This window comes from Delphinus delphis, chromosome 16 (assembly GCF_949987515.2).
Source record: "Delphinus delphis chromosome 16, mDelDel1.2, whole genome shotgun sequence".
In the NCBI taxonomy this organism is placed as follows: domain Eukaryota; kingdom Metazoa; phylum Chordata; class Mammalia; order Artiodactyla; family Delphinidae; genus Delphinus; species Delphinus delphis.
In genome coordinates, this window is record NC_082698.1 from 22226673 (window position 1) to 22247222 (window position 20550).

Genomic DNA, 20550 nt, shown 5'->3' on the forward strand with positions numbered 1-20550 from the left:
GTGTGAAGCAATATCTTAATTCCCTGCCCAGGAATTGAACCTGGGTAGCTTGGATGAAAACCAGGAATCCTAACCACCACACCCCCTGGCTCTTGCCCCCAGTGAAAAATGCATTTCTCACAGAGGCAAAAAACTGTAAAAACACGTACAAAGTTTATTATTAGAGACATAGCACAACAAGTGGGAGAGCACACAGAGAAACAGTTTGTTAAGACAGAAGTAAGGCAGAGATGCACACCCAGAGAGAAAGGATTTGGGCGTCCTCCCTTAGTGAGGAGTGCAGTTAGTCAGAAACTAGGCAGAGATACACACCCAGAGAAGAGTGTGGGCTCACGGGCCCAGCCACACCGTGGCATGTGGGATCTTCCCAGACCGGGGCACGAACCCGTGTCCCCTGCATTGGCAGGCGGACTCTCAACCATTGCGCCACCAGGGAAGCCCTGAAGAGGTGATTTAAATCACTTATTAGGACAGTCCTTCTGGGTCTTTGTTTATATTTGGCCAATTGTCTTGTTTCTTTTTTCACACCTGAGTGGTCCTAGGAGGCTCCCCAACATGCATGTGCAACTATTTGCTAAGATGGATCCCACCACAGAGGCCTGTGGGTACATGTCCACACATATTATGGGGTGATGCCCGCTCCCTTTTTGACCCCCAAGGAGCCTTCCTGCACATGTGCAGATAGGGAAGTTTTCCTTGACCTTAGGAGTGGTCATCTTATCTCTTTACTTCAGCAGAGCTCAGCTTCTGCCACTAGCTTTGTCCTTGGAGTGTCTGGGTGAGAACAAAGCTTCAGTTTTACTCCACTTGACAAACACCAGCTGTCCAGTGCAGGGGCCCATCTATCTCCTACCTCACCTTCCCCCTGAGAGACATGAACCCCAAGAAATCTTTGCTGGGAGCATGAGGGACGATGGGCTGGCTTCTGTCGCTTCTTCAGGCTGGCAAGGGACTCATAGACCGTATCTAGTTGGGGTCATGGAGCTCTCGCCCTGTCTCATTAAGGGACCCCAGGGTGACTTACGCTGGTGTTCTGGCAGGATCTGTTCTGAGGAGTGGCTGAAATCTCTGCATCACTCGTTATCCTGATGTGAAACTGTTGCAGTCTGAAAGAGACAAACTTACCGAGTTTGCAAATATTGTAAATATCAGTAAAAGAATTATTGTAACCAGTGGCCAAAGCAGGAGTAAGAACCAAGTTATATTTGGTAACAATTTTTGATCCTGGTCCAGACAGAGTCAGGGCTTGGGTTACCCTGTCCAAAGGAATGGAGCCTTTTGGTGTGGTCATATTTTTTTTGATGTCTTTTTTTAATTAGCCTAGTGTTATTGATGTAGATATAACAGATTCAGAAGTAGTTGGAGGAGTGACAACCTGAACATTAATAGACAAAATAGATCTTTTTTTTTTTTTTTTTTCAGGAAGATAAGCCTGAATCCTAGTCTAGACCTGGCACTTTGAGGAGACCTGTAGTCAGGTAGCCAGTTGTCTAGTTTTATCCAAGTAGGTTTTAACCTTTGATGTGCTATTAACACATAAACCAAAGCAGTTGTCACTGTTAATGATTTTAGAGTTTTTCTAGGTATGAGAAAGGTGAGAATTTGGGCTCATAAAAATCCTTACCTGAAAATATCTAACCATCTGAAGGCCTGTTTGGTCAGGTTTTTCCCAGAGCACACAATGCCTCATTCCTGATCTCCACCCTGAACTCCTTTCAGGGGGTATTGAAGGTCAGCAGCTGCAGCAGCTTCAGATTTAATCTTTGTAGAGGCAGACAGCACGTGCCAGTTTCCTGTTGGCAGGGCCCCTTCATGGTCCTAAACTTGACCATGGTTGGGGGGCATTTTATGACTATTTTGTCCCACAGAGCTAGGAATGCTCAGTGTGCCATTACTGGACTAGGCCTTGTGAGTAGCCAAAAGTCTTTGGACCTCCTGCTTTACTAGTCTCTTACGGTCTAGGAAAATATTCCCTCTTGGTGCGTCTTCCTGTATCTCCAGTTTCACTCTTCCAGTCATTGATCTCCTATGGGACTATATACCATCATTTTATCGAAGGCCCAGTCACACATTTGGTAATGTAAGAAACAACAATTTTGTAAAACAGGCAAAAATAGAAACAATACAGCTAGCAGTATTAGTAAGGTCATAAGTAAGAATTTAAGTGAAGAAATTTTCATTAGGTATGGCCTAGTACAGCCCCAGCTTGTCTGGCTTCGTCTGTCTTTCACCAGGCCTTATCTTTAAGGGAAGTTGTATACATGGGCATTGTCCATAAGGCATTTAGCCCAATTTCCTAGTGTTACCAGGCTCCTTATCCTTAGCATAGTCTAATTGTTTCTTTAAACTTGAATGACTGTAGCCTGCTGTTAATCTCCTGGTTGTAGATCATGGAGCATCTGATCTTTATCCAAAGATTGATTACAAAGTTAGGCTTCAGAAACAAACTTAGAGTGTCCCTTTAATAACTCAATTAAAACTTGTAACTATCACATAACAGCAAGGGACTATCTGGGAAGTGAGTCTTAGTAAACACAGAACTTAACTAATGAAACTACGATAATATTTAGTGAAACATAATTTTTTCTAATTACCCCCATTTTTATTAAACACACCCAAGGGCTTCCCTTGTGGTGTGGTGGTTAAGAATCTGCCTGCCAATGCAGGGGACATGGGTTCGAGCCCTGGTCTGGGAACAGCACATGTCTTCCCATAGTGCTGACTGTTTAATCTACAGCTATTGTTGATCCATTTTAAATTCCCTGATTTAGGAGTAGACCATTGCCATGCTACAGGGCATCAGGGTGGCAGAAGTCTGACAATGGGGGGGTTAATCTCGTAGAAGCAGAATGAACTTTCTCTACGTGTGCTATAATCTTCATAGATCATTGTCAAATAATACTTAACCAAAGTAACAAAAGATTTCAAAAGCAAATATAAATCACTTAAAGGCAAAGAAATTTACACAGTCTGTTATCAAAAGCAGCATTTCTCTTAATATAGAGAGAGAACCAAATTTCAGTCTGGTACCAGCTTACTGTTAATAGCAAAATTTATTTACCTAATTAATTTCAATTTAGTCTTAATCAGTCTTAACAACGTACCAATTTTTTTTCATAGTTCCTTTTCCACAAAACTTTTATCACTTCCTGGATCCGTATTATCAATAACTTGCCCATTTTTTTTCATCTATAAACAACTAACTGTAGGACAAATTTATTATCATCACTTTCCCCAACAAAAATATCTCCGGTCTTTATATCTTCTCTGGCCAACAACATATATCCTACTTGCTTTACGCACTGAAATGCTTCTCTCGTCACTTCGGTAGCTTTGATTACATATTATAATTTTTAACCCTTAAAAACCCATGACCTCTAGTGAAAACCAAGAAGAAACCAGGTGTAACTGTCATACTGGCGTTTTCTGATTAGCAAACTCAAGATCACATTCCATAACCTCTAAAAACATGTATTTTTCCAAAGCACATTTTTTTTTCTCAATGTGGTACAAGGCGTGTGTCAAATAAACCCAAACATCTTTAGTTTCTGTCTTGTATTTAGAATTGTTTGATTAGTGAGCACTTACTTTTCTTTTAAGCCAGTTAAATAGAGCTCATTTACAGATTAACTTCAGCAATATTATGCGAAGACAAAGACACATACTGAGACATACATATATCCAGACAGAGATCTCATAGTTTCCCTCTTGAGGCTTACATTGTCTCTTTGCCTTTTTTTTTTTTTTTTGACTTGAAGTTTCACTAAGCAACCCAAGGCCGAAGTCTCAGGCAAAGTGGGCTGTGTTTGTTTCCCCAGGACATGATAAGAGTTAACCTCAAGCTTTCTCCTAGGCATATTTTTATTCTCTCAGGGTCAGAATTTTGAAAATAAACCAAAAAGCATTTTAACAAGCTAGATTTCTCTAATTGCACATGCAAAAAGAACCGGTTTTACAACTTCAAAAAAAGCTTTATTTTAACCAGTTTTCTCCAGAGTCTAAAGAATATTGTGGCCATATTGTCAAAAAAAAATCATCTTTCCTTTCTGTAGTCATAGTTTCACAGCTAAAATATGACCGAATAGTGCTAAAACTGGCCCTAATAACAGGGGCAGACTGGCTGATAAGATGTTGTCCAAGCAGGGATTGTTTCTCTGGGGAGGTGGGGTCTCAGTTTGATCAGAAGAATCTCTGAAGGAGTGAGGGAGCTTGCAAGAGTGGGGGAAACTTGGTTCCCCGCTGAGAGTTGGGAGAAGTCAGAGGGGACCATTTCGAATGTTAGGAGGGATCTTCTGTTTCCGCAGGCTTTTGATGATGGAGCCACATAGAGCAGGATGATGATAAAAGGCCATGAAAACTTGAACAAAGGGAACCTTAGTCCATTTTCCCATCCTGTGGCAATAAAGATCCAATTGCAAGATACCCATTTTCAGGCCATTTTCCATCCCCCAATTTATATAAAGGCCAGGCACTCTGACAGTAAAATTTAAGTTTCCAGTTCTTAAGGATATACTCCAGAGGTGTTTCTTCTGGCTTAGAAAGGGATCCTCCCATGTTGAGTAACCTGCAACTGAGAATAGAGAGTGATCCTAGAAATGTAACCCAACGTCCTAGATACATTTAGGAGGCACCTGAAGGGACTTCAGAGCATCCCCTGAATTCCCTTCGACCTTATTGCTTGATGGGGTTTTGAGTGTCCTTTACGCCCCCACCGATTTCTAACCAGACGTCTCCAGTTTTTCTTGGTACCGTGCGCACAGTGTCCTCCTTTCATACCTGGAGAGGACATTCAGACCAGTGTAGAACGGTTGCCAGGTTTCTCCTTGAGCTTTATAGGCAACAGATAAAGCCTGGGATGCCGGCTGCTTGGAAGTGGCCAGCCCAATAAGTAGTCCTTGGGCTGCCAAGGCCTGGAGGGAAGGAGGAACTCCTGGAGGAATTGGAGTTGGCCACAATGGAAAATGCCCCGGGGGTCAGGACCTGAGGATTTTACTTGACACTGAAAACAATGGGCTGGGCAGCAGAGAGGGTACACTTAGTCCTTCCCCCAGAGGGTGTTAAAGTATCAGGTAAAAAGAAACCTTGCTGTGCAAGTAAGGTGGGAAAGAAAATCACAGAAGCGTGGGAGAGAGAGTGAAAGTCAGGAGTCTCCAGCCAGCAGTTTGGGCGTGACCTCTACTTTACCTTGAGCTCCCAGGCTTTGGCACCACTACCACTTTGTCTTCCTAGCAGTGTCCTTCTGACCCCATTTTTCCTATTGCAAAAGTCTCTTAATTTCAAAGACTATTGATTTCAATTTGGCCTCTGACTTAGCAGCCTAAAGACGACCCAGAAAACCAACCAGAAAAGCATAAAATAAGATAACACGAGCCTCCCCACACAGCAATGAAAAACCTGACAGTGACAGTGCAGTAACAGGCTCAGCTGGGCAGCTTTCAAATTAGGTCCTTTGTATCCATTATGTGCTACTACTTCCCCTGCCTCCTGTGTGCTCACCTATCTGTGAGGAGGTCTGTGTCCTTACCTCCCATCCCGAGGGGGAGAACACAGAGGTGCAGGAGAGAAATTTGTCTTCTCCAGATCTTTCCTGTGTGTGTATGTGTGTGTGTTCTGAGAAAACTTTACTAATGGACCCTGAAGTTTGAATTTCACGTAATTTTCACAGGTTGTGAAATGTTACCCTTCTTAGGACTTTTTTCAACCATTAAAAAATGTGAAAGTCATTCATAGTTCATGGGTCACACAAAAACAGATGACAGGCTGGGTTTGGATGGACCAGAGTCTGTGTCAACCTCTGAATTACATTGTTGCAAACACAGTTGAAGCCCACAGTACCTTTTCCCAAATTGCATCTTCCGATTACCGCCACTAACCATTCTTCTGAAATGGGTGTCAATCATTCCTGTTCATACCATTACCTTCTGTTGTTTGTGTCTGTATCCCTAAACAGTGTATAATATTGATTTGCATACTTTGAACTTCATAGAAATGGTATCATACTTTGGGTTCCCTTCTGCCTTGTCGCCCAGTACTTTGCGTGGCACTCTGTCCATGGTGCTGAGTGGAGCTCCAGTGCAGCCTTTTTCACTGCTGTATCGTTTTACACTGTGTGACGACTCTGCCTATGTCATTCGTTCCTGTGCTAGTGAATGGGCACTTAGGTTGCTGCCTGCTAAAGTCCTTTCTTGACATGTCTCATCTCTTTTCACCTTCACCATGACCTTGTTAGATGTCCAGATCTTAACTCTAGGACAGAGGACTGGGTTTCTCCTGGGTCTTCAGGCTCCCCCAGGACTCAACAGCAACAGTCCATGTAACATGCATGTGTGGCAATTTCTAAGGGTTGGAAAAATTCCTGTTTCTAACTCCTGCTTTAAAACAAGAACAAAAGGTAGCGTAAAGATCTTGCCACTTACTCATACCTCCCCCTCCTTTGCCCCATGTGTTCTCAAGCAACACAGATGCTAGGATCGTGCATTATATTCCTATTATTTGGCTGGTGCTGCTGCACTACTTAACAACAACTCTTGGAGGTAGGACGTATGATTATTTTCCTCACGTTAATTATGAGGAAAATGAGGCTTACAGTGGCTAAATATTTTTGCCATTGCCGCAGGCTAAAATTTGAAGCCAGGTCTGGTTCACTGCAGACCTATTTATTATCCATTCATTTGAAAAGCATTGTTGGACATCTGTGCTAGGCCAGCTGCCCTTCTAGGCATGAACGAAGGATAGTAAGGGATGTTGCAAAGGCCTGACTCTCATAGAGCTTAACCTTCTGGTTAGGGGAGACAGGTTATAAACAGATGCATAGTGCCAGGTGATGGTATGTTCTAGGAAGCAAAACAAAGCAGAGTCTAGATGAAAAGTGACGGGGCGGGGCAGGTGCTGCTGTCACAGAATCTCTGATAAGGTGGCATTTGGTGTTTCAGCCAAGTCCTTATGGAAGTAAGGGAAAGAGCTGGGTCTGCTGGGTGGAAGAGCACTGCAGACAGATGGAACATCACATGTGAAGGATACGGAGTATGGGCATGTTTGGCATGGCTGAGGTGTAGCTGGAATATAGAGAAGACAGACAAACGTGTCATCTCCTTCTGTTTATTTCACTATGGAAGGCAAGGATCATGTCTTATTGATCTTTATTGAGTATTTATCATGTTCCAAATATGATATTCAGTATCGAGTGTGATGAAAATAGAAAGTTAGTAAGTGAAGAAATAGTGGTTTAGATATACCCACGTGTCTCAGAGGCTGTCCCTTGAACTGACCCTCTGTCCTGGCGTTCATCATATAACACATGAACACATCTAAGTAAATAGCATACGTCCCTCTCCCACAGAAAGCCCTGGAGAATACATGCTGTGTATTTTCTCCCCCATGCACAAAACTGCTTTCATTTCTTCCTCCCTTCCTTCCCTCCCTCCCTTCTTTCCACTTGGATTCCTATTTTCTTTCTTTCCTACTATTTGTCCTTTTCCCTGTCTCTGTCTCTCCGTCTCCCACTCCTTTCTTTGTAAACTCAATTTGGAAAGTTATTGGAACAAACATGCTTCTCGGTTTTTCATGGCTGGGTGTGACCTTGCAGATAACTTCGTGTCTTTTCTTGGCATAAACTGGAGTTCTAGTGTGACTTTCTCACAGAAGAGGTGACTGACATTCCCCAAGCCTGTCTCCCATCCTCTCTCGTGCCCCCGTGCTCTGGCCCGGTGCTCTTGCTTTCTGGAATGATGTGTCCCGCTTGTCACTGCTCCAAGCAGCTTCCAGGCTTTTCTCAGCTCTTCCACGCAGCCTTCCCTGGGTGTCCCCACCCTCAGCCCTGCACAGGTAACTGTCCCTCTGTGAGTTAGAGTCAATAGTAAAATAGTCTCTATATTCAGGTGTTCTGTAGGCCATGAGGGCACAACGGGTCTACAACTCCCTTTGATGCAAAGTAAAATAAATGCAGAGTCGCAGGATAAGTCCTGACACAGAGTAAACCATCCGTGGAGAGATTTGAAGGTCAGATGCCCCTCACCTGGGGACCCACAGAACCTGCACTCCTCCTAGGATACACTCACCCCACTGCATCATCCTTGGTGAAGGACTTTCTGTATTTCTACTAAATTATTTTGCCCTCCTGTCCTCTCTCATGTCCCCAATTCCTAGCCCCATGCTTGGCAAAAAATGTGTAATTCCAGAACTTGCCCTGTAGTAATCATGGCCTCCTGAGTGTCCAAAGGCTATCAATACAAGACAACACTTAGAAAGTTATACTGGGCCAAAATCAAGAGATTGCCTCGAAGAAAGCAATGCCACAAGCTTATCATGCCAAAGGAGGACATTTGATCTAAGTTTATAATTTTCACAGAAACTTCTTGTCCTCAATATAGTCTTTCAGGGGTCAAGGCTGGAGTCTCACTTTTGAAGATCTCAGTTTCTAACTGGTACGTGCCACAGAGTGCTCTAGACCCCTGATGGGAATGAAGTTTCTGTGAGCACAAGCTTGTTGATACATGTGTACACACACGTGTGTGTGTGTGAGTGAGTGTGTGTTGGGTGCAAATATGTAGTAGGAATGTTCCAAACCAAATAATAGGACAGTAGAAAGAACAAGATAAAAATTTATATACAGATTATGGGCTTTAGAAACTGTTCTGCTTCAAAGTTGAAAATTAACGGGGGATGGGAGAGAGCTTTCAAGTGTTCATGCTTGCCAGCGTAGCTTATGGTTTTATTTAAAATTCAGCTTTTACAATGTTCAAGTATCATCCCTAAGTCTGGAGTTCTTTACCTGTAAAAAATACCTTATTCTGGATTTTCTCCAAAGTTTAGAAGAGAAAAAGCATGGGGTCCATTCAGCACAGTTCCTGACTCAGAGGAGAGGTTGCTCTGGTTGTTTTGGAGGTTAATGCTGCTGTCGCTATCAATGGAGCCATTGTGGGAAGGGAGAGGTCTGCCCAAGCCTCAGGAAAAACTCCACAGAAGGGCCCAGGAAGTATTTGGATAGGATCACAGGAAAGGAAAAGGCAGTTCAAACCAGGGGAGCTCTCTGAATGAACACAGGGTGTCAGCCAGGAATGCACGTGCTGTTTAAAAAGAGCGGAAGCCCCAGAGACACAGACTTCCCAGCAACATCACAGAGCTTTGTTCCCTTGGGCGAGAGTGAGAGGGAAGAGGTTTCAGTGGGTAAAGGATGGTAAAGACCTTCAGATCTGAAAGTCAGTAGTCTGATTTTAACATCCTCCTTTGATCCTAAAATTCTAATAACCCACGTTTTATAGAGAAAAAGTCTGAAGCCTAGTTTGGTAAATGACCTTCTCAGAGTCACGTAACACAAGAGAGAAAGAGCTCGGACCTAGCCCTTCACTCCAACAGGAGGGAGACCCTGCACAACAATCTGGCTGCAGGCGGGCTGCCCTGTGTGCTGGGCACCAAGGTGACTTCTGTGTCATCTCACAGCCCTAGTTAGTTTCCAGTTCTGCCCCAACCACTACCTCACACTGCCTGCATAGAATATTTATTAGCTATTAATTACACTGGGAGAATACTTTTCATGGTGTTTTAAAAAATTACTTAAAAAAATTAACCCAAACCAAAGCATGAATATAAAGGAAGCCTATTGTCTCAGGTAGAAATGTCTGTAGTGCTTCCCGGTTGGTTCCCTTGAGACACAGTGAGCAGTACTGGTGATGAAAGAGGGGGTGCTTCGATCACAGCCACAGCTCCCACTACGTGAGCACAGTCCAGCCAGACACAGGACTGAACACATTTCCCGACCGAGGTTTTAAGTCCTCATAACCGCTGGCAGGATGGCTCCTGTTTATTCCCATTTTACAGATTTGAGAAGTAAAGTGACTTGCTTAGGTTTACCAAGCTAAGCCTGCATTTAAACCCTTGTTCCCCTGCTCCAAGCCTGGCCTTTAAAAAGCAGCTTCCCTTCCTTAGAGCAGCGCAGGGGGCATGGGAATTGCATTGTTCCAAGCAGCAGCTGTTGCAGAGAGCGAGATGCTTAAAAAGAGCCGCACAGTGTCCTAATTACCTGTGGCAAGGAAAACATCTGTGTGGGAAAAGTAATGAAATTAATTCTAAAGTCTAGCAGTTGCCTACATTAATTGATGTTAATTAATGCCAAATTACAAGATACTTCCTATGAAATTGCATCATAAACTCACCCGAATTGAATATGGAAAGAGTTCATCATGCTTAATGTTGTTACAGCAAGCCCCAAGGGGAATAAGAATGATTGGTCCCTCAATGTGAAGTGCTGGCGCCAGTTTCTTTCTGTTTCCATTAGGAGGGGAAGGAGAACAAACCAGGAGCAGTTTACCACAGGCAGGCCACTGGGAATTGATCAGTTCCCCTTCAGCTTGCAAATTTCACTTTGAACCTCTCCAGGAAAGACATGGTTTCAAGACCTCTTCCTGGGGCTTTTCTTGGGTCCATCGGTTGTACATTTTGTAATTCTCAGCTCAAGAATGGCTCATTGCACAGCTCTGCCTCAGTATGTGGCACGGGGAGTGAAGAGAGAGAGAACAAGCAAAGGAATTAGAGACAGTTCTCTAATTCTTGCAAGCAGGATCCCACAAGCCCACCATGACCCCTGGCCCCTTTCCCCGGCTGAGAGGTGCTGACCAAAGATTTGACACTGGTTGTCTGCCTCTCTCACATCACTGCCTCTACGCAAGTGTTGACATCACATATATAACTTTTATTCATTTTCCCCATGTAAACATACATATGTAGACATCTATATATATACCACTTGCACAAAATCGTGTCCATATGCACATATTTTGGTAACCTACTTTTTAAAAACTTTTATTTTGGAATAAATTTAGATAAACAGAGAAGTTACCAAGATAGTGCAGCTTTACCCGGCTTCTCCTAATGTTAACGTCTTATACAACCATGTTCTCTTTCTCAAAGCTAAGAAATTAACATTGATAAAGCATTATTAATTGGTAAGCTATTTTTATGATATAAAATGCATTAAGCATTTCTGTAATTCCTCATATATAGTCTAAAGGCAGAATTTTAATAGCAAACTATGCATGTGCCACAGTCTATTTAGTTGTTCCTCAATTGTTGGCCTTTTTGTTTTCTCTTATTTTTTTAAATTATAAACAACACTATGATGAATATCAAAGTAGATAAATCTTGGCATAGATCATTAATTATTTCTTCAAGTCGAATTCTCAGAAATGAACCCGAAAAGATGTTGATCCGTATTGCCAAATGACCCTGCACAAAAATACAAACGGACAGGCTTTTTTTTTTTTTTTTAATCTAGGTATATCCATTTATACTTGGAAGCCAAAAAACATGCTTAACAAAAATTGGCCCCAACCAATTGGTTGCATTATTTCCACTATGCAACATAGTGGAAATAAACCAGACTTGGAGGCCAACCAACCCCATTTGAAACCGCGTACTATACGATTATACGGTACTATATGTACTAACCGCCGTTTCTATAATCTCTTGGAGTTTCATTCTCTTTATCTGCAAAGTCAGTTGATAAATTATACTCTATAGTATTGTGAAGATTAAATGTACCAAATAAGTGTGAACGTGCTTTAGAGTACTTGGCACATAGATGTTCAACAAATATTAGTTTCCCTGTTCTTTTAATTTCTCCCCAGATCCCTCAGATTCATAATTTTTGTATAGTTGCGTTATAAATGTGAAAAGTTTATATTTTCCATCTTATTCTTGCTCAGGGACCTTTGAAGGGGAAGTTGAGGTCTGAAGAAAGAAACTATTAGACACCATTATAGATAAAACAAGCACTGTGTATTCATCAAGAAGTCCTCATGGGGTGGCAGTCTGAGAAATTCTAACTGGAAGTTGTATTCATAAATTGAAGCCTGAGACTTCCTAATTCTGAACCCTTGGTTCAAATTGTTTTCATTCATTATCTCACATAACAAGAAGCACAGAAACAGGGCAACCCTGGGTTCAGTATAATCAGTACCTCAATGATGTCATCAGGGAACAGGTCCCTTCCACCTCTTCATCATACTCATTGTGTAAGTTTAACTCTAAGACTCCTCCACGCACAAGAAGGCTAGAGCAGTCCCACGCGTCACGTTGACTCAGTGTTGTAGGGTAGCAGAAGAAGGTCTTCTGTGCTGTGCCTCCCTGTAGCCCCTTAAAAGATCTCTTTCACTTCTTATTTACTAGAACTGGTTTAAATGGCTTTCCCTAAAGCAAATGATGGCAAGTAGAGCGGGCATAGACTCAAGAGGATTATTCCCTGCACATCAGAGCTTCTGATTCATGTGGAAGAAAGATGAGCCACCAGGTCCAGTACTGGCTTTTCTGGCAAAGAGGCAGGGAGGAATGAGCATTGGATAGGTCACTGATAGTACCTGATAGTGAAATGTAAGTGTAATACTCAAATTCAGTTTCCTTAAGGACAAACTGTGTGCCCCAAACTGATCTAATCACTGTGAAAAGAAGCAAAAGAGAAAATAGGAACATTATAGTTGATAGTAACAACTGACATTTGTACAACTTTGAGTTTCAAAGCATTTAGCATATATATATTATTTCAGTAAATCCTTAGAGCCAAACTACAAGATAGTTGACATTGGCATCCTCATTTAATAGATGAAGGTAGCAAGACTCGGGAAGATAATTTCCTTTGAATTATGCAGCTATGACCACACCAGAACTCAAGCCCAGGTCTCACAGATGCCAATCTCCATTTCTATGACCCTGAGTTGCCTTTTGAAAAACAGAAGTCAGCTAAAGCTGTAGAAGGGTCTGATGGAGTGTGACATTGTGAGGTGCACGTTTTGTGTGGCATGGGGAGAACTGTTCTGTGAAGGGATGAGTCCCAGAAATTCTCTTCAGGGAGAAAGATCATGAGTTATGCCCTAAAATGAAACTATAAGAATGTCTAAGAAAGGAGATAGGGAAGGGAGTGTAAAAGGCTTTTTTTTTTTTTTTTTTTTCCGGTACGCTGGCCTCTCACCGTTGCGGCCTCTCCCGTTGCGGAGCGCAGGCTCAGCGGCCATGGCTTACTGGCCCAGCCGCTCCGCTGCATGCGGGATCCTCCCAGACTGGGGCACGAACCCGTGTCCCCTGCATTGGCAGGCGGACTCCCAACCACTGCGCCACCAGGGAAGCCTGAAAGGCTTTTCTTTAGTTTCTCTTTGGAGGACTAGATGGGTTAAAATACTTGAGAGCTATCCCTATCACCACACATGGCAGCGGGATAAAGGAAGATTGTAGATAAAGCTCTCCTTCCCTCTCCTTAGAGCTTATCAGCAGCTACGTCAGCCATTGGTCATTTGGAGCAAATATGCATGCCGCCCCCTAGCGGCACTCCTTGTAGAATACAGGTTTACCCAAGTTCTTCAGTAAAAGTAGTGCTAGAGATTTCCTTCAGGGAAGTCAATTAGTGAATCCTAATATCCAACTCAACATACGATTGCCTACCCCCCATTTCATGTAAATAATCATGTCCTGATTTCTTCATTTGGAAGAGTGGATTTCTTCATACATCTTTGATGTCCTAAAATTAAACTTACCCACTCATTAAGCACCAAAAAAAAGGTAAAATAACTTCCTTTTTCATTCAAAAAGATATATTCCAGTAAAGTGGTATGTTCCAAGGAATATTTATTTATTACGTACTATGTGCCTGGAACAGTATGAGAATCTGGAGGTCTAGGAGGGAACAACAAAGACAAAAGAGGTCTCTGTCTTCATGGAGCTTATATTCTAACAGGGAGAGGGGCAGAAATAAATCATGCGCAAGGTGACTTTAGATTGTGATAAATTCCATGAAGGGAATTAACAGGATGGAGTGTTATGGAAAGTAATCATGGAAAACCCTCAGAAGTAACAGTAAGCTGAAATCTAGACCTTCTTTGGGGAACATCCTGGGGAGAAGCAGTTTAGGCAGAGAGAATACAAACGTAAAGCCTCTTTAGTGGTAGAAAGTTTGGCTAAATTCCTGAACATATTGCAGTTTAGAGTAGAAGAGTCACAGGGAGAGAAGAGACTAGCATGAGGGGCAGTTGAAGCAGTGGTGGTAGAGGGTTTGAATTTATTCTCAGTGCAAGGAGGCAAAGGGACTTTTAAGTGACATCTGATTCATAGAGAGGGCAGAACAGTTGTGGTTGAAAAACAGTGACAGCCTCCCTCATACAATATGCTTCCAGCAACAGGGATCAAATCTGTTGTTATTACTGATATGTTTATCACCTGCTATAGTCTCAGGTGAGATGCAGGGTCTTAGTTTACTCACCTATAAAATGAGGGCAAAGTTTTTGAGTTGGGAATCTCCTCTCAATTCTGTTTTATTTCCAATTAGTAATAGAAGAAAAACCTTCATCTTCACATAGCACCTTATTGTTTATAACAACAGCACTTCTAGCGTGAGGTGATTGATGATTGCACATATGTGTGTGTTTCCCAGTTTACCAAAGGTCGAAGTGTGGAGGTGAAGCCTATAAATGAGAAAAAATAACTAAGAAGGCACAAGTATTATTGCCAGCTTTTGAAAATATTTTCATTTGGGTTTGGAAGGAAAAAATTTAATTAACAGGAATTTAATATTCTAGGATGACAAGAGTTGGTGGAGGCACTGGGAAATAGTGATGGTGGTGTTGACAGCAAGTGAGTAAAATAATACTGATAATACTTTTAACGACAATAGTAACAATAATGTAGTGAATAGAGAATGTGAGGTTTGTGGAAAGGCTTGAAGACAGCAAGAAAGGTAGAAGATGTCCGCTCTGACTCTAACATGCTGTGTGTATATCACCTCACCCTCGTTTATTTCAGATTCACAATACCTAACCTGCGGAATGCAGAACTGCACAGAGGCCAGCAGAAACAAACCTTTCCCAGGCTACATTGACCCAGACTCTTTGATTGTCCAGGATGATTATGTGTTTGTTCAGGTATGAAAGATCCACTTCCATTGATTGTGTCAAAGACATTTCCCTTCCCTGCTTCTGTCCCTAATGCAGCCCCTTTGCCTGCTTACACTCTCTGAAAAGCAATAAAGAAAGAAAAAAAAAGCATTATTATTATTATTTTTTAACATCTTTATTGGAGTATAATTGCTTTACAATGGTGTGTTAGTTTCTGCTGTATAACAAAGTGAATCAGCTATATGTGTACATATATCCCCGTATCTCCCCCATCTTGCATCTCCCTCCCTCCCACCCTCCCTATTTCGCCCCTCTAGGTGGTCACAAAGCACCGAGCTGATCTCCCTGTGCTATGCGGCTGCTTCCCACTAGCTCTCGATTTTACATTTGGTGGTGTATATATGTCCATGCCACTCTCTCACTTCGTCCCAGCTTACCCTTTCCCCCCCACCACCAAGGCATTATTTTTTTAACAAAAGGAACATTACCAATTTGAAGCTTCTATACTAACAGAATAGTAATTCCTTCCTTGGGGTGGTGTCTGGAGGACTTGTCAATGTGGGGTGCCTGGAGGTGGTGAGAGGCAGAGCCGATAGCACGATCAGCCTCTGTTGTTTACAGGCAGGACTGAGATCAGGGTCAAGAGAATTTAGATGAGATGCATTCAGACGGGTTTCTCACCTCTGCAAGAGTGAGAAACAGCTTGAGAAGCTGAGGGTTCAGGAGTGGTTAGAAGAGAGAAGGAGCAAGAATGCTTTGTTTCTTTCCACACTTAAGGACAAATTTAGGCTTGTTTGGACAAAACATTTAAAAATTCCTTTACTGCTTTCCATGTTAAAATTGACAAAGGTACAATAGCTAAATAGTTTATATATATAAATAAATCTACAATTTCACTGTGATTGAGACATTCTAGATACTAGTATGTTTACTTGGACAAGAAATCATAATTTAGAATATTTAATCCCATGTATTGGGAAGTAAATGTTCAAATTCCTTACTATCAGCCTATGTACTTTTAAAGTAGTTCACAGTTACACACACACACACACACACACACACACACACTTCCTTTTCCTCTAGGAAAATGAATAATGAGCACTCTGATAACTTCAGCATCAAATTATCAAGTGACATTAAAATGGGAAATGGTTACCCATATTGGTTCTATGTAGAAATCGTTTCTCTATCAGTGTTGCTTCCAGGGACCTTTCCTGTTTTCTAGTAACAGTTTATAATCCACATATATGACTCACAAATGAAAATCAATTGTGCATTTAGAGTTTTATATATTTTCTACCCAGGCCACTATGCACATATAACCCGACACTAGGACCAAGAGGTGGTCTGGCCACGTCATGGTGAATATAACTTTCTAGTCACATTTTTACGTGTCTGGTGAAAATTCACCCAGAGCATTTGTTGACATTCTGAGTATGCAAACTCCAGATGACTTCAAAGTCCAGATGTTTACATGGGTTAAGAGTAGCAACAGGAATTCATAGAAACTGAGAGTAAAAAGGTGGTTTTCAGGGACTGGGGGCTAGGGATATGGGGAGATGCCGGTCAAAGGGGGTACATGTCCAGCTATATGATGTATAAGTAATAAACAGCATAGTGGCTATACTGTATTATATACTTGAAAGTTGTTATGAGAATAGATCTGAAATTTTATCACACACATAGACACAAAATCTTAATTAAGTAAAAGGATGGAGGTGTTAACTAACCTTATATGAGGTAATCATTTCAGAATATATGCATATCAAATCATCATATTGTATACTTTAAACTTGCATGTGCTATATGTCAATGATATCTCAATAAAGCTGGGGATAAAAGAGTGGCTCCAAAGGAGAAAGAGAGTGGCAGTGCACCGCTCACAGCCTGCACCTCGTGGTGCTCAGCTGAGTTGGAGACCACAGCGCTTCTCACCCTCCCTCAGACTCACAGCGTTCTTTGGGCTGTACATTCTGGGCAGACCTGGGGGAGGTAGCTCACCATTTGTTCTCTTCTGGGAGGTTGAGGTCTAGAATGATTTTTGAACCACGATCCTGGCTTCGATTTTCGTCTAACACATCAGCAGCACTGCTGTGTGTGGGACATGCTCACAGCCAGCAGTGTGACTGCACAGAACTGGAATTCAGTGCCGAGATGAGCACTCCCGTTCTGCCACCTTGTGACCTGGACCATTCCCTTCTCATCTGGCACAGGGACCTGTTTGTGTGGTCAAAGGCTTGGGGCTAGATGGCTGGGCTGCTGAGGGACACAGATCCAATATACCCTGAGGCTTGTATTATTTAACAAAAAAAATTGCTAAAAATGTCTCCTGACTTCTGCACCGCAGGGCAAATTGAAGAATTGTATTTTTGTGCAGTGGGTTCACTTTGGGCCTCTGAAATCACATACACTGTCTAAGTTGTTTTTGAACTGAATGCCAATTCTTTACACTGGCCCACAATACTCACTTAAGCTGTTGTGTTGGCAGCTACCCGCTTCCATTCAGGGGCTGTCCTTCTGTGACCTGTAACTGTCGTAGTAGCTCTTCTTACACTCTTTATGTTTACGCTCCAGCTGACATCAGGAGGACGGCCACACTACTACGTTTCCTACCGAAGGAATGCGTTTGCCCAAATGAAGCTGCCCAAATATGCTTTGCCCAAGGTATGGCCTGAATCAATTTCTCTATTTCAGTGTCTACTCTTTTTCCCAAGGACTCTTTCAGTCTCTCGTAGTTATTTATTTCTTTTCACCCCCCATCTCTGTTTCTCAAGTTCACTTCTTTATTTTCCTTTTTGCCAACCTCCTTATCCTTCTTTCTCTCTCAGTGGTCCATCCCTCCCTCCCCCACCTCTCTCTTTCTCTCTCTAATTCTTTGGAATTCTTGCTGTAGGAGCATCTGAGTAAATTGATAACTGACGTGCTTTTGCTTTTCAAGTGGGATGTATTGGTTTTCTAGTAGGACAGAAACTATGCTTTGGATACACAGTATCTCAGTGCAACAGGTATGATACATATCTATATACCATTTTGTTGTTATTAATCATGGAGAGGTGATGCAGCGATGTAGCGTCCGACATTTGCTTTCTTTCCCAGTGGAACTTACGAGACTGGTTCTTTAGGGTTCGGAGACACAGCTAATTTTTTAGACTTTCCCAAAGACACACTCCTTTAAAAAGAGTGGCAGAAAAAAGTTAAAGACTCCCAACCGCTAACATCCCCAGACTCTCTCTCCACAAACACTGAAGAACTGCGTTAATATGGAGCGCCACCTAGTGGAAGTGAAACTGACTTGGGAGCTCAAAGCTGTGGATTTGAGGTCTTGCTGCCACTGTGATGTATTTTAAGTAGCCAGAAATTGTTAATGTATTGTGCCTTTTTTTTCTAGCAACAACCACTGACATGTGAGTGTTTTTATTTTTAAATTTTTTATTGAAGTATAGTTGATTTACAGTATTACATTAGCTTCAGGTATACAACATAGTGAGTCAATATTTTTATAGATTACAAAATAGTGGTTATATTTTCCTGTGCTGTGCAATATATCCTTGTTACTTATTTATTTTATACATAATAGTTTATATCTCTTAATCCCATACCTCTATCTAGCTGCTCCACCCTTCCCTTTGCCCACAGGTAACCACTAGTTTGTTCTCTATATCTGTGAGTCTGTTTTTTTTTTTTTAATATACACTCATTTGTTTTACTTTTTAGATTCCACATATAAGCTATAACATAGAGGATTTGTCTTTCTCTTTCTGACTTATTTCACTAAGCATAATACTCCCTAGGTCCATCCATGTTGTCACAAAAGGCAAGATTTCATTCTTTTTTATGGCTAATATTCCATCACACACACACACACACACACACACACACACACACACACACACACATCTTCTTTATCCATTCATCTGCTAAAGGCACTTTGGTTGCCTCCATATCTTGGCAATTGTAAATAATACTGCTATGAACATTCAGATGCATTTATCTTTTTGAATTAGTGTTTTTGTTTTCTTTGGCTATATACCCAGCAGTGGAATTGCTGGATCATATAGTAGTTCTATGTTTAGTTATTTGAGGAAATGCCATACTGTTTTCAACAGTGACTGCACCAATTTACATTCCCACCAACAGTGTAGGAGGCTTCTCTTTTCTCTATATCCTCCCAAACATTTGTTATTTGTAGACTTTTTGATGATGGCCATTCTGACAGGTGTGCCTTGATCAATAGAACAAGGGAGATGTGTGTGGCTGTAAGAAGGGGACTGTGTAGGTTTAAACATAGCTCAGCTTTGAAACCTTTGGTTGAACAAAGAACATAAATAACTGCTTTTTCAATTGTGTTTTCATGACTCTTCGTCTTGTATTTTTATCCATGACTTTGTAGTTTGCTGTCTTGGACCAACATCAGCTACCTGCCCAGGGAATCAGTGATAGATATAGCACAAGGGCGCTGCAGGTCTCCTCTCCCAGGAGAGACAGTGGCTTCTCCAGGCAGAATTCTCATCCTTGGCCATCACTCTGCCCCTAACCCTAGCATAGTGAAAAGTGAGCTGTAAACCTCAGCCCATTAGAGATAATAACACACATTAAATTACACTATTAACTGCAAAGAACTATTTCCATATTAGTAGTTATTTTTTTCAGCTGCTAAGAGATTGATGACAGTGGTAATTGCCCAGAACTATATGCCTACGCCTGTGTGTGTTTAAATGCTCCTTGCTCTTGATTTGGCCTAAAACATTTTCCAAAAAGACAAACACAGCATTGGAGTTGTGCCTTAGATGAGAATTGGGTAAAGTCAGTATGTAAAAGAAAAATTGAGTGTTGTTAAAATTACCCTTGATAATCTTTCAGGGAGGTCCATGAGGGAGATGATCATGTTACCTTGGTAAGTCCAACAGAGCTGGTGGTTGTTTTGCTTTGTTTTGTTTTTGTTGTTTTGTTTTTTTTCACTTGAGCACTGAAATAAATTGCTGTCTTTGACCAATAAATGAAGGAGTTGGCTTGCAAGATTTTCACCTTTAAAGAAAAGGACATACTCAATGCAGTGAGATGCTCCTGTTCAAGAGACATGTGGGAATTGGGACCACATCAGGAAACAGCAGTTTCAAGCCACTCATCTCATGCTCACTTACTCTTGGGAATATACTTTTTGAGTGGAATAAGTTTCAGCCAAACCAGATGCTTCTTGCTGCAGATTTGAGGCTAGAACTTGAGTCTCCTGACTCCCAAACTGGCATTCGTTGTATTACATTTTTCTACTCTCTAAATAAATTAATAGATTCTATTACTAAAAGGGAGCAGCACCCACCCCCCAAATTTTTATATACTGAGGAGCATCCAGAGAAAAAGTCCCATTGATCTGTGCAGCCTCAGAATGGTATTTTAAAACAAAGAAACCACTTGGCCCCTTGGCTGGAGTGTTGGGAAACACATACTGTGCGTTGCTTGTTCATAGCCATCACGCCAATCACTGTTGACAGCTGCCCCCAGTGGCATCTTGCCAATCTGGAAGGAAGAGTTTTAGTCTGAGCCTGAATTGGCTGTCTGGCCCCTCCCACACTCTCCCAGATGAGCAGGTTCCATTAGTCAGCCTCATCTGAGGTCCAAGGGTAGAATGGGGTGATTAATTTAGCTTGTCCCCAGAAAAATTGGAACCACTACAGCGAATGAA

At 41.9% G+C, this 20550-nt stretch overlaps 1 protein-coding gene across 4 annotated transcripts in view; it reads left to right on the forward strand.

The window, feature by feature from the left end:
* Positions 1–20550, forward strand: part of SORCS1 (sortilin related VPS10 domain containing receptor 1) — a 559183-nt gene that overhangs the window by 405023 nt on the left and 133610 nt on the right. For all 4 annotated transcript variants that reach the window (XM_060034105.1, XM_060034102.1, XM_060034103.1 and 1 more), the window contains exons 7-8: positions 14779–14897; positions 17445–17534. In XM_060034105.1, coding sequence (XP_059890088.1) covers positions 14779–14897; positions 17445–17534 — 209 coding nt within the window. The remainder of the gene's footprint in view (positions 1–14778; positions 14898–17444; positions 17535–20550) is intronic.